At 40.9% G+C, this 15,087-nt stretch overlaps 1 protein-coding gene and 1 long non-coding RNA gene across 2 annotated transcripts in view; one reads left to right on the top strand and one right to left on the bottom strand.

The window, feature by feature from the left end:
- Positions 1-8,994: 8,994 nt before the first annotated feature.
- Positions 8,995-9,806, bottom strand: LOC309847791. The gene is made up of 3 exons (XR_014302621.1): positions 9,767-9,806; positions 9,453-9,543; positions 8,995-9,134 (listed from the first exon to the last, which is right to left on the bottom strand). It is a non-coding gene; the product is annotated as an uncharacterized lncRNA (long non-coding RNA).
- Positions 9,807-9,823: 17 nt separating this feature from the next.
- The window catches only part of PTPN11 (protein tyrosine phosphatase non-receptor type 11), an 85,751-nt gene continuing 80,487 nt past the window's right edge, over positions 9,824-15,087 (top strand). Inside the window, exon 1 of the mRNA XM_082698431.1 lies at positions 9,824-10,081. Coding sequence (XP_082554557.1) covers positions 10,068-10,081 — 14 coding nt within the window. The 5' untranslated portion in view covers positions 9,824-10,067. The remainder of the gene's footprint in view (positions 10,082-15,087) is intronic.

Below are 15,087 nucleotides of genomic sequence, written 5' to 3'. Positions count from 1 at the left end.
AATATTGCATATATGGCTCATATTATATTTACACTGGACAAAAATGCTGGTTTAGGGATATTTACTACATATTAAGAGAAAAAATTAAGTCACGAACATATACAGTCCTTGTGATTATATATGCATATAAATACACAATCTTAATATAATTATTTTATTATAATAATGGATTCATACATATTATGAATCCACAAATATAGACACATATTAGGAGCTTGTTAAAAAACAGAATAGAAAAATAAAATCCTGGAGGAGTCCAGGATGGTCAAGGAGGAGGAGACCTTAATGTTGTTTGGTCCCAGGAATTCAGCTAGATAGCTATCACATCATTCTGACCACCTGTGAACTCAACCAGAGATCTAAGAAAAGAATTGTTGCAACTATATAAACAGAAGAGCGTACACTTTCTGCAAATATGACAAGACGGAAAAACTCACCACAAAAAGAGAACAAGAGTTAGTACTGACTGCCAGGTCAGTATGGTCATAATTAAGATGTCGGAACTAGAATTCAGAATAACGATTATAAATATATTAGCTGGGCTTGATAAAAGCAGAGAAGACACTAGAGAGTCCCTTTCTGGAGAAATAAAAGATTAAAATCTCATTAAAGATTAAAATCTAATTAAAATTAAAATGAAATAAAATATTAAAATCTAATTATAATCTTATCAAGTAAAATTTAAAAGGCTATTATTGAGATGCAATAAAAAAATGGAGCCCCTAACTGCTAGGATAAATGAAGCAGAAGAAAGAATTAATGATATAGAAAACCAAATGGCGGAGAATGAAGAAGCTGAGGAAAAGAGAAATAAACAACTAAGGGATCATGAGGAGAGAATTCAGGAGATAAGTGAAACCATAAAACAAAACAATTTTAGAATAATTGGGATCCCAGAAGAAGAGGAAAGAGAGCGGGGGAGAGAGGGGTTAGAAGATAAATTGGAGCAAATTATAATGGAGAACTTCCCTAATCCAGGGAAGGAAACAGGCATTCAACTCCAGGAGGCACAGAGAAGCCCCCTCAAAATCAATAAAAATAGGTCAACACCCCAACATGTAATCCTGAAACTTGCAAATCTCAGCAATAAAGAGAAAATCCCGAAAGCAGCTCGGGACAAGAGGTCCATTAGCTACAAGGTTAGAAACATTAGACTGGCAGCAGACATATCCACAGAGACCTGATAGGCTAGAAAGGACTGGCATGATATATTCATGGTGCTAAATGAGAACAGTATGCAGCCAAGAATACTTTATCCAGCTAGGATGTCATTTAAAACAGAAGGAGAGAAAAAAAGCTTCCAAGACAAACAGAAACTAAAAGAATCTGTGATCACCAAACCAGTCCCACAAGAAATATTAAAAGGGATCCTTTAAGTGAAGAGAGAACCCAAAAGTAACACAGACCAGAAAGGAACAGAGACAATATACAGAAACAGGGACTTTACAGGTAATACAATGACACTAAATTCATAACTCTCAATAGTTATTCTGAATATAAATGGGCTAAATGTTCCAATCAAAAGACACATGGTATCAGATTGGATAAAGAAGCAAGACCCATTGACATGCTATCTGCAAGAGATTCATTTTATACCCGAAGACATTGAAAGTGAGGGGGTGGAAAGCCATTCATCATGCTATTAGACATCAAAGGAAAGCTGGGGTGGCAATCTTTATATTACACAAGTTAGATTTTAAACCAAATATTGTAATAAGAGATGAGGAAGGACACTATATCATAATTAAAGGTCTATCCAACAAGAAGATCTAACAATTGTAAATATTTATGCCCTAAATTGGGAGCAGCCAATTTATAAGCCAATTAATAATAAAATTAAAGAAACACATGAATAATAATACAATTATAGTAGGGGGACTTTAACACCCTCCTCCCACTGCAATGGACAGATCATCTAAGCAGAAGATCAACAAAGAAACAAGGGCTTTGAATGACACACTGAGCCAGAAGGACTTCACAGATGTATTCAGAAAACTCCATCTTAAAGCAACAGAATACACATTCTTCTTGAGTATTCATGGAACATTCTCCAGAATAGATCACATACTAGGTCACAAATCAGGTCTCAACCAGTATGAAAAATTGGGATCATTCTCTTGCATATTTTCAGAGCACAATGCTTTGAAACTGGAACTCAATCACAAGAATAAATTTGGAAAGAACTCAAATACATGGAGGTTAAAGAGCATCCTGCTAAAGAATGAATGGGCCAGCTGGGAATTAAAGAAGAATTGAAAAATTCATGGAAACAAATGAAAATGAAAACATAAGTGTTCAAAACCTTTGGGGGTGTAGCAAAGGCGGTCCTAAGAGGGTAGTATATAGCAATACAAGCCTTTCTCAAGAAGCAAGAAAGGTCTCAAATACACAACTTAAATTTATATGTAAAGGAGCTGGAGAAAAAAGAGCAAATAAAGCCTAAACCCAGCAGGAGAAGAGAATGAATAAAGATTAGAGCAGAAATCAATGAAATAGAAACCAAAAGAACAACAGAACAGATCAATGAAACTGGTTCTTTGGATGATTAATAAGATCGATAAATGCCTGGCAGGACTTATCAAAAAGAAAAGAGAAAGGACCTGAATAAATAAAATCATAAATGAAAGAGAAGAGATCAGAGCCAACACCAGAGAAATACAAACAATACAAGAACGTATTATGAGCAACTGTTTGCAAATAAATCAGGTGATCTGGCAGAAATGGATGCATTCCTAGAGACATATGAACTAGCAAACCTGAAACAGGAAGAAATAGAAAACCTGAACAGACTGATAGCCAGCAAGGAAATTGAAGCAGTCATCAAAAATCTCCCAACAAACAAGAGCCCAAGGCCAGATGGCTTCCCAGGGGAATTCTACCAAATATTTAAAGAACTAGTATCTATAGTTATGAAGCTGTTCCGAAAAATAGTAATGGAAAGAAAACTTCCAAACTCTCTCTACGGGGCCAGCATTACCTTGATCCCAAAACCAGACAAAGACCCCAGCAAAAAAGAGAATTACAGACAAAGATCCCTGATGAACATAGATGTAAACATTCTCATCAAGACAGAAGCCATTAGGATCCAATAGTTCATTAAAAGGATTATTCACCATGACCAAGTGGGATTTACTCCTGGACTGCAAGGATGGTTCAACATTCACCAATCTACAACACATTAATAAAAGAAAGGACAAGGAGCACCTGGGTGGCTCAGTTGGTTAAGTGGGTGTTTTTGGTTCAGGTCATGACCCCAGGATCCTGGGATCGAGCCCTGCCTCGGGGTCTCTGTTTAGCAGAGAACCTGCCTCTCCATCTCACTCTGACTGCCACTCTATCTACTTGTGCTCTCTATCTCTCTGCTAAATAAATAAATAAATAAAATCTTTTTATTTATTTATTTGACACAAAGAGAGACACAGTGAGAGAGAGTACACAAGTAGGAGGGGTGGGAAAGGGAGAAACAGTCTCACTGCTGAGCAAGGAGCCTAATGTGAGGTTCAATCCCAGGACCCTGGGATCATGACCTGGGATCATAACTGACTAAGCCGCCCAAGCAGCCCTAAATAAATAAAATCTTTAAGTATAATAAAAGAAAGGACAAGAAATATAGGATCCTCTCAATAGATGCAGAAAAGGCACTTGACAAAGCATATGACAGCATCTTTCCTTGGTTAAAATTCTTCACAGTGTAAGGATAGAGGACTCAATATCATAAAAGCCATATACAAAATGCCCACAGCCAGTATCATCCACAATAGGGAAAAACTGAGAGCTTTTCTCCTAAGGTCAGGAACACAGCAGTGATGTCCACTATCACTACTGCTGTTCAACATAGTACTAGAAGGCCTAGCCTCAGCAATCAGACAACAAAAAGAAATAAAAGGCACCTGAATCCATAAAGAAGAAGTCAAACTCTCACTCTCTGCAGATGACTCAATGCTCTATGTGAAAAACCCAAAAGACTCCACCCTAAAATTGATAAAACTCATACAGGAATTCAGCTAAGTGGCAGGATATAAAATCAATGCACAGAAATCAGTTTCATTTCTATAACCATGAGACAGAAGAAAGAGAAATTAAGAAGTTGATCCCATTTACAATGGCACCCAAAACCAGAAGAAACCTAGAAATAAACTTAACCAAAGAAGCAAAAGATCTGTACTCAGATCTCTAACTAAAGAATGGTCATGAAAGAAATTGAGAAGACACAACGAAATGTAAAAACATTCCATGCTCATGGATTGGAAGAACAAATATTGTTAAAAATGTCTATGCTACCTCGAGCAATCACACGTTCAATGCAATCCCTATCAAAATACCATCAACTTTTTTCACAAAGGTGGGACAAATAATCCTGAAATTTGTATAGAACCAGAAAAGACCCCAAGTAGCCAAAGGAATGTTGAAAAAGAAAAGCAAAGCTGGTGGCATCACAATTCCAGACATCAAGCTCTATTACAAAGCTGTCATCATCAAGACAGTATAGTACTGGCACAAAAACAGACACACATATCAATGGAACAGAATAGAGAATCCAGAAATGGATCTTCAACTCTATGGTCAACTAATCTGCGACTAAGCAGGAGAAGAATGTCCAATGGAAAAAAGACAGTCTCTTCAACAAATGGTGTTGGGAAAATTGGACAACCACATGCAGAATAAGGAAACTGGACCATTTTCTTACACCATACACAAAAACAAACTTAAAATGGATGAGAGACCTTAATGTGAGATGGGAATCCATCAAAATCCTAGGGGAGAATAAAGACAGCAACCTCTGTGACTTTGGCCACAGCAAATTCTTGCTAGACACATCTCCAAAGGCAAGGGAAACAAAGGCAAAAATGAAGTGTTGGGACCTCATCAAGATAGAAAGCTTTGGCACAGCAAAGGAAACAGTTGACAAAACCAAAAGACAACCAACTAGATGGGAGAAGATATTTGCAAATAACATATCCAATATAGGGCTCGGATCCAAAATCTATGAAGAACTTCTCCAACTCAACATCCAAAGAACAAATAATCCAATCAAGAAATGGGCAGAAGACAGAAAAAGACATTTCTCCAAAGAAGACATCCAGATGGCCAACAGACCCATGAAAAAGTGCTCCACATCACTCAGCATCAGTGAAATACAAATCAAAGCCACAATGAGATACCACCTCACAGCAGTCAGAAAGGCTAAAATTAAGAAGTCAGGGAAGGACAGATGTTGGCATGTGGAGATGTGGAGAAGGGGAACCCTCTTACACTCTTGGTGGAAAGAAATGTAAGCTGGTGTAGCCACTCTGGAAAACAGTATGGAGGTTCCTCAAAAAGTCGAAAATAGAGTTACCGTATGACCTAGCAATTGCACCACTGGGTATTTACCCCAAGGATACAAATGTAGTGATCCGAAGTGGCACCTGCACCCCAAGGTTTATAGCAGTGATGTCCATAATAGTCAAATTATGGGAAGAGTCCAGATGTCCATTGACAGATGAATGGATTAGTAAGATGTGAGATATATATATATGAATACTACTCAGCCATAAAAAAAAGAAAAAGAAATCTTGCTGTTTGTAAGTGTGTGTTTGGAACTAGAGGGTATTGTGCTAGTGAAATAAGTCAATCAAAGAAAGACAATTATCCTATGATCTCACTGATATGTGGAATTTAAGAAACAAAACAGAAGATCATAGAGGAAGGGAGGGAAAAATAAAATATGATTAAATCAGAGAGGGAGAAAAACCATAAGAGACTCTGAATCATAGGAAACGAATTGAGGGTTGCTGGATGGGGTGGTGGTGGAGTGATAGGATAACTCGGTGATGGTCATTAAGGAGGGCAACTGATATAATGAGCAATGAGTATTATAGAAGACTGATGAATCACTGACCTCCACCTCTGAAACCAATAATACATTATATTAATTAGTTGAATTTAAATTAAAAAAAAGGAAAAAAAGACAAAGTCTGTATATATGTTATTTATGTGAGTGTGTGTGAGGTATACGTGTGTGTATTTGTATAGGTATAGAGAAAAGTGAAAGAATACATATCAGACCATTAACACTGGTGGGGTTTTGAGTTGGCAATATGCATACATGAGAAGCAGGGAAAATTACTGTTTTTATAAAGTTTGTTGTAAGGAAGTTGTATTGCTTTTGTGATTTAGAAAGAAATCAAAATAAAATATGTCTCAATGAATACTTCTTTTTTTTTTTTTCCCTAAATGAACATTTCGTGAGCCTGTTCTAAACCAGGCACTGTACTAGACTCTAGGCATGCAAAGATGAAGAAGGGGGTGCCTTGCTGGCTCAGTCAGTGGATCATGTGACTCTTGATCTCAGGGTCGTGAGTTCAAGCCACACATTGGGCATGGAGCCTGTTTAAAAAAATAATAATATAAAATAAAGTAGAAGAAGACAATGACTTTGGGGCGCCTGAGTGGCTCGGTTGGTTAAGCGACTGCCTTTGGCTTAGGTTATGATCCCAGAGTGCCGGGATCGAGTCCCACGTCCAGCTCCCAGCTCCATGGGGAGTCTGCTTCTCCCTCTGACCTTCTTCCCTCTCATGCTCTCTCTCTCTCAAGTAAATAAATAAAATATTAAAAAAAAAAAAGACAATGACTTTGTTCTAAAAGGAACCCATGATCTAGGGGAAGAGACAGAAGAATCAACCAACAGCGATGTTAAACTGTTAGGGGCTTTAGAGGGATGACTAGGCAGCCCCTAAAGCATAGGCAGGGTGTCTCTATTTTCTTCTCAGGAAGTGTTTGAGGGGTGTGTGCAGAGAATGTTTCCTGGAGGAGCTGATTGAGTTAGAGCTGAATCTTGCCTGTTGCTTAGTTTTCCAGTTGGAGATGGTTTAAAGGGTGTTCCAGACAGAAAGAACTCAATTTAGGAAGACAGGGATGCAAGAAACAACAAGAGGGCTTTGGAAACTCTGAGATTATGTGAGGGAGTGGGAGTAAATGAAGCTGAACAGGTAGGCATTGTTCATATTTAGAAGGGCCTGATGTGCTAATGTAAACTTTTCATTTAATGCTACAGGTTTTGAACTCCCTCATAGAACATAGAACTGAGCCACCCAGGCGTCCCCAGGGGAAATATTTCATGCTTCACCACCTGCCTGTGGTAACATGTGGACCCCTCCATTTTTTCAAAAGAAGGAAACTGAGACACAGAGAAGTCAAGTGACTTGCCTCTGGATAGCCAAGTAGGCAGGCTGAGCTTTGGAGATCAAGAACTTAACCTCCACATAGTACTATTTTTTTTTTTTTTTTTTAAAGATTATTTATTTATTTATTTGTCAGAGAGAAAGCGAGCGAGATCAAGCACAGGCAGACAGAATGGAAGGCAGAGTCAGAGGGAGAAGCAGGCTCCCTGCGGAGCAAGGAGCCCAATGCGGGACTCGATCCCAGGACGCTGGGATCATGACCTGAGCCGAAGGCAGCTGCTTAACCAACTGAGCCACCCAGGCGTCCCCATAGTACTATTTCTTAGATTTATAGTGAACTGTGTTCAGTTCTAAGCTAGGATAGGTGTCTCGGGGACCATCTAACCTGTTCTGGGAGAATCAGGTAAGTTTTTCTACCCCAGAGGAGATGACTTCTAGTCTGAGATCAGAGACATAGATTAGAGATCATGAGGAAGGAGGTGAGAAAGAAACCTCCAGGGAGAGGGAGTAGATTGTGTAAAGATACTGAGCTGTAAGAGAGCTTCATATATTGAGGGGAACTGAAGGTCATTTAGCATGGCTGAGTCACAGAGTCCTGGGAAGAGGGGCTGGTGAGGTAAGTGAGGGACCAGACTGAGTTGTTAAATTTTTTTTATAATTTCATCCTAAAAGCAATAAGTAGCCATTGAAGTATTCAATGCAGGGGGTGACTACTTTTGCATTTTAGATTACTCTTTTTATTTGGTGGAGAATGGGTTAGAAAGGGCAAGTCTGTGGGCCTAACATCAGTCAGTGTTATTTGAGTCATCTAGAGGGCCAGGACTTTTAGGGGGTCTGGAAAGAAACAGGGTAGGCAACTGCTTGTTGAAGGTCTATTATCTAAATTAAACTGACATATATTAATGATACATTTTGTCAGGTTTTTGTTTTTTGTTTTTTTTTTGGTATCACCAAGGCTTAGGAAGTCAGCACCTTATATCAGAGTATTAGAGTTCTCTTTTTAAGAATGAGGTGGGGAGCATTGGGAGGAAATAAAAATAAAGATTCTGGAGCTACATAGATGTGGGTTCGAATTCTGACTCTGCCACTTACTAAATCTGTGGCCTTTAATGAATCACAAGGACATTCATCAGGTAAAGGCTCTAGCTTCTCATTCTGGTTTGAGCCACCATTATCTCTAGTCTGGAATATTACAGTATTCTGAACTAGTCTGTTTTCAGACTTGCTCTCTTGATCTGATTTTCCCAGAGTACCCTTTCTTTATTACGTTTAATTTTAAAACAGATTATATTCCTTTTTTGCTAAAAATCTTTCAATGGCCCTCCATTTTACCGTTCATTTAAATAGCCTATAGGACCCCAGATCATCTCTATTCTGTTCTCACCTCATCTCCTACTGGTCTCCCTTCACCCCTCCCACGGCCTTCTATGCTCTAGTCAGAGAGCTTGTCATAGTTTCTGGAAAACAGGAGGCAGCCTCCTGCCTCAGGGCTTTTGCACTTGCCTCTCCCTATGCTTGAAATGCTATTTGCCAGAGTCATTCCCACTGACTACTCTAGGATCAGATTTGTACACAGATTGTGATTCTCAGTGAAGACTTACCTAACTACTCTACTGAAGATGAAATATAGGGGTGCCTGGAAGGTGCAGTGTTTTAAGCTCCAACTCTTGGCTTAGGCTAGGGTTGGGAGACTTAATCTCCAGTGGAGCCCACGACTCAGCATAGAGTCAGCTTGAGATTCTCTCTCTCTCTCTTCTTCTGCCTCTTTCTCTCTCTCTCTCTCAAATAAATAAATAAATAAATAAATCTTTAAAAAAAAGATAAGGGATACCTGGTGGTAGAGCAGTCAGTAGAGCATCCACTCTTGGTGGAGTGTCCAACTCGTGGTTTCTGCTCAGGCCATGATCTCCTGATTCTGGGATCCAGCCCCTTGATGGGCTCAGCAAGGAGTCTACTTGGTATTCTCTCTCTCTAAAATAAAGTAAAAATCTTTAAAAAGTGATAATATAAAGGGGTATGGGGAAAAAAAAGGAAGACGGAAATACAGTATTTTCTTGAGTTAAAACACTCAGGGTTTTTGTCTTCAGTTCACTACCGTATCCCCATTGTTTTTTGTATCCCCATAGTTTTAAACAGGGCCTACCAGAAAGAGAACATTCAACAGATGTTTAATTATCATGATAATCCAGATAACAATCACAAAGGACTTATTAAATAGGTCAGGCCGGGAGATCTAAGCATTTTGCATATTTAATCCCCATAATAATCTTATGAAAAGAATACAATTACCATGTTCACTTTACAGAAATGAAGAAATGGAGAACACTGAAGCTCAGAGACTCAACAGTTGACGCTCAGGAACGTTCCTAAGGTTACACAGCTGAAAAGTGGAGCGGAGATGGAATAAAATGAATGAAATTCGATTTGGCTCTCGGGACAGGGATGAAAATTGACACGGTGGGAGCGAATGCAATCGCTTCGTGGGAATGCGGTCAGTAGTGAGGGCGCCGCGCGCGCGCCTTGCAGCCCGGGTCTAAAGGAGGGTGCAAGTGCTTTGCTAACTGTGTTGCAACGGCTCCACGGAGACTATGAACTGCCATTACCAGCCGCCGCTCAGTCTCGGGCGGAGTGGGAGCAGGAAGTGGCGGCGGGCGTCGCGCGGGGTGACGTCACGGCAGCGCCGGTGGGGATAGGCGGGGGAGGAGGAGGAGCGAACCGGGCTTGGGGGGCGGCTGCACAGTCTCCGGGATCCCCAGGCCTGGAGGGGGGTCTGCGCGCGGCCGGCTGGCTCTGCCTCCCTGTCCGGTCCCGAGCGGGCCTCCCTCGGGCCAGCCCGATGTGACCGGGCCCAGCAGAGCCTGAGCAAGGAGCGGGTCCGTCGCGGAGCCGGAGGGCGGGAGGAACATGACATCGCGGAGGTGAGGAGCCCCGAGGGCCCGGCCCGGGCCTCAGCCCGGCCCCCGCCGCGTTCGATCAGCCCCGCCCGGGAGGGGGCGCCCCGGCCGGGCTTCGGACTCCCGTTCAGGGTCGCGGGGGGCAGTCTTCCTCCGAACTTCTCGTTCTCCCGGGGTCGGGGGCCCGGCGCCACCGCGCCCCCACCTCTCGGGTCCCCATTCATTTCCTGCCTCCCCGAGTTCCGGCTCCCGCAGCCCTGGGGATGCCCGTCAGGACGCGGGCAGGTAGAGCCGCCCAGGGAACCGCGGACGCCAGCGGCCCGGCTCGGCGCCGCATTCCTGACCCATTGCCTCATGAGAATTGCCTCATGGTGATTCCGAAATAACCCCGCTCACTTGGGGAGGCTCCTCGGCTCGGGACGCGGGAGGGGAGAGGAGGGAGTTGCGCGGGGCCGGGCCCCCGACAGTCGAGCGGCTCAGGGTCACTCTGCCTCTCGCGTGCGTTTGGGGGCTTCACTCGGGAACTTGACCCCTTCATGTGGCTCTTTGCACCTCCGTTCCCCCCCACCTCTCACGTGTCAGAAATGGAAAAACTGACTGTATCTGCTGCTATTAGAAGTATTTCCTTCCTCCGCGGTCTTCGCTTTGGGAGATGGGAGGAAAGGGAGCCCTATCTCTTGTTAGCTAATCCTCAACCACAGCCTCGAAAGTCAGGTAACATTAATCGCCCCCGTTTTACGGATGTGGAAACTGAGGCTCAGAAGTTTCACGCTAATAAATGACAGGATTTTGCACCTAAGAGTCAAAGGAGGATTAGTGAATTAAGGAGATCCTTTGCAGATTCAAGGTAATAATACTTCTAATAGCTAACGTTTATTTAGTTCTTACTGTAAGTCACACACATTTAATTCTCACTATAACCCTATGAGAAGAGGAATTCTTCTTCTTCTGTTATCCTGGTTCTAAAGATGAGTAAACTGATTTTCAGAAGTTAGGCAGCTTGCCTGAAGTCCCTGAACCAATAAGTGGTGGAGCCAGAATCCCCACTGTTTCATCACCATGTTGCTATTATTATTTTATAACTATTGTTAATCATTTGTAAGCCTTATTTTGTTGTTGAACTGCAGTGTGACCTATTGTTTTCAGAAAATGATCCTGTTATTTTGTATTGCCACTCTATATACGATTCACACATAAGACCCATTGTTTGGTCTTTTCCTTTATTGGCTTGCTATGGTCACTGTCTTAGACATTTAAAAAACTGTTTCAAGCTGTTGGGGTTACTTTCAAAATACTGGGAATGTCTTCTCAAAATACACCTGCAAATTATTTATTTGTGGAATGAAAAGAGGGAGAGAAAACAAAACCAAAACCTCTTAGGAAGTGAGTGATTTGGACAGGTCTCCTGGCCAAGTGCTTACAGATCTGGGTAATATAGAACTGCATTTCATCGGAACAGTGTATAGCCTCAACTGTTCTAATTCTTTAGGGAGCTTTTAAATAAAACAGTTGTCTATTCTTTAATCTGTCAAATAGTCATTGAACCTTTTGTTCCTTGTGTCTGCTCTTCCAGACAAGTAAGGATCTGCTTCTTTAGGAGACAAAAAGACTGGGGGTTGGGAGTGGGGAAGGGGCTGAGTAGTAATAGACCCTACATTGTCCGGCTTGTTAGTGTAGAATTGGAGAAGTTGGGGGTATGGCCAAAGCTGTAAGTGGCAAAGATCATTCTGTTTCCCTGGCCCTCTTATGTTATTGAAAAGAAATGCGTGCCACCTAAAAAATCAGCTTGTGAACATAACACATGTAATTGGAAATTATTTATTATATTTTCAGATTGCAGGTCTGTTTTATTATTTTTAGCCAGCTTTTTTTTTTTTTTTTTAAGATTTTATTTACTTATTTGACAGATCACAAGTAGACAGCGAGGCAGGCAGAGAGAGAGGGGGAAGCAGGCTTCCTAGTAAGCAAAGAGCCCTATGTGGGGCTCAGTCCCAGGACCCTGAGATCATGACCTGAGCTGAAGGCAGAGGCTTAACCCACTGAGCCACCCAGGCACCCCTTTAAGCAGCTTTATTGAGGTATAAATGGCACGCATTAGATTACATATATTTAAGCATACAATTTGATGTTTGGACACATGCACATACTCATGAAACCATCATCATGGTGAAGATAATGAACATCATCCCTTATGATGTTTCCTTGTGACTTTTTAAATCCCTTCCTTGCTTGTCAGGGGACCACTCTTCTGCTTTCTGTCACTACACCTTAGTTTACAAATCTTAGAATATATATAAATGGAGTTTTAGATCTGGTATTTTATACTCAGCATAGTTACGTTGAAATTCACTATGTTGTAGTATGTATCAAAAAGTTCATTTCTTTTTATTGCTTGGTAGTATCCCATCGTATGGGTGTACTACCATTTGTTTATCCATCCACCTGTTGATGGAAACATTTGGAATGTTCTAGAGTTTGGCTATCACAAATAGAGCTGCTGTGAATGTTTGTGCACAAGAGGTATTTACCAAAATACCTCTTGGGGGAGTGACTGGCTCATCTAGTTAATGCATATTTAACTTCTTCAGAAATTGCCAAACTTTTCCAAAGTAGTATATTCCTACTAGTAGCATATAAGAGTTACAGTTATTCCACACCTTTAACAACACTTGGTATGGTCAATTTCTAAATTTTAGCCATTCTAGTGGCTCTGTCATGGTATCTCATTGTAGTTTTCTTTTTTAAAGATTTAAAAAATTTATTTGAGAGAGAGAGAGCAAGTGTTCATGTGTATGAGCGATGGGGGCAGGGGCAGGGGCAAGGGCGAAGCAAACTCCCTGCTGAGCAGAGGGCAGATATAAAGACCTGGGATCATGACCTGAGCAGAAGACAGACACTTAACTGACTGAGCCACGCAGGCACCCCTTATTGTCGTTTTCATTTTTTTTTTTTTTTAAAGATTTTACTTATTTATTTGACAAAAAGGGAGAGATGGCAACAGAGAGCACAAGTGGGGAGGAGAGGGAGAAGCAGACTCCCTTTGAGCAGGGAGCCTGATGTGGGGCTTGATCCCAGGACGCTGGGATCATGATCTGAGCCGAAGGCAGATGCTTAACTGACAGAGCCACCCAGGCACCCCCTCATTGTAGTTTTAATTCATATTTTCCTTGGTGACTAATGATGTTGATTATCTTTTTGTGTGCTTATTTGCCATCTGTATATTTTCTTTTGTGACATGTCTATTTGATCAAATATTTTCCCCCATTTTTATTAAAAAAATTTCTTTAAAAAATTGAGATTCAAGAATTCTTTATTCCAGGGGCACCCGGGTGGCTCAGTCAGTTAAGGATCTGTCTTTGGCTCAGGTCATGATCTCGAGGTCCTGGGATCTGAACCCTTGTCAGACTCTGCCCAGCAGGGAGCCTGCTGCTTCTCCCTCTCCCTCCATGCTTCTGCTCTCTCTTGCTCTCTCTGTCAAATAAATAAATAAAATCTTAAAAAAAAAAAAGAATTCTTTATTCTGGAAACAAGTCCTTTATCAGAATTGCAAATATTTTCTCTTAGTCTGTGGTTTGTCTTTCATCTTTTTTTTTTTTTTTTTAAAGATTTTATTTATTTGAGAGAGAGAGAGTACACAGGCATAGGTGGGGGTGGTGGGCAAGAGGGTGAGGGAGAAGCAGACTCTTTTCTAAGCAGGGAACAGGGCTCAGGACTCCATCCCAGGACCCTGAAGTTATGACCTGAGCCAAAGGCAGACAGATGCTTAACCAACTGAACCACCCAGGTGCCCCCCTTTTTAAAATATTTATTTATGTATTTCACACACACACACACACACACACACACACACACCCACCCACCCATACACCCATGAGTGGGGAGAGGGGGAGTGGGAGAGGAAGAGAATCCTCAAGCAGATTCCTCAGACTCCCCTCTGAGTGCAGAGCCTGATGCAAGGCTGGATCCCAAAACCTTGAGATCATGACCTAAACCGAAACCAAGGGTTGGATGCTTAACTGACTGAGCCCCATTGTCTTTTCATATATTTTTTTTAACAGTCCCTTTAGAAAGAACAGAGGTTTTTAGTTTTGATGAAATCCAGTTTATCAATTTTTATTTTATTAAATTAATTGATTAATTAATTAATTTTAAAAGATTTTATTTTTAAGTAATCTCTACACCCCACATGGGGCTTAAACTTACAACCCAGAGATTGAGAGTCACATGCTCTGTTGGCTGAGCCAGCCAGGTGCCCCTTAATTTTTTTTTAATGGATCGTGCTAAGGAATCTTTGCTTAATTAAACCAAGGTCCCAAATGTTTTCTAATAGGTTTATGATCCACTTTGAGTTAATTTTTGTATATGGTGAGGTGTGAAGATTTGTATGTATGTGCACACATACATATATATATTTTGCATATAGATATCCAGTTTTAGCACTGTTTGTTGAAAAGACTCTTTTGAATTTGTATCTTTGTAGAAAGTTTGTTGTCCATTTACATGTGGGTCTGTTTCTGGAATCCATGCTGTTTCATTGATCCGTTTATCTGTCCATATGCCAATACACATGGTCTTGATTATTGTAGTTTTATTATAAGGCTTGAGATCAATGTTAGTCTTCCAGTCTTTTAAACAAAAGACTTTTTCAAATTATTTTTAACCTTGGTATTAATTCAGTCAAATAGTTTTATTTTGTCTTTTTCAAATTATTTTTAACCTTGGTATTAATTCAATCAAATAGTTATTGAGCCAGGCAGGATAAAGCAGTAAGATCAGCAAATATGCTATTCATTTGGTTGAGAGAGGGAGAGAAAAGAAAAACCTGCAAATGAAGATTACAGTTTCAGGTAGTAGTAACTGCTGGGAGGGCCCAAAACAAAATAAGTGGGGATAACGTTAGTTTGATGAGTTTAGGAATGATCTCTCTGAGGAGATGACCATAGGAGGTGACTCCTGAGTCACCAATATTAGTCTCAGTTTTGTTTCGCCTAATTATCAAAATAATTCTTTTTGGTGTGTTTAAGATTAGA

The sequence above is a fragment of the Mustela nivalis genome, assembly GCF_964662115.1.
Source record: "Mustela nivalis genome assembly, chromosome: 14".
Classification (NCBI taxonomy): domain Eukaryota; kingdom Metazoa; phylum Chordata; class Mammalia; order Carnivora; family Mustelidae; genus Mustela; species Mustela nivalis.
This window is presented reverse-complemented; position numbering and strand designations above follow the sequence as displayed.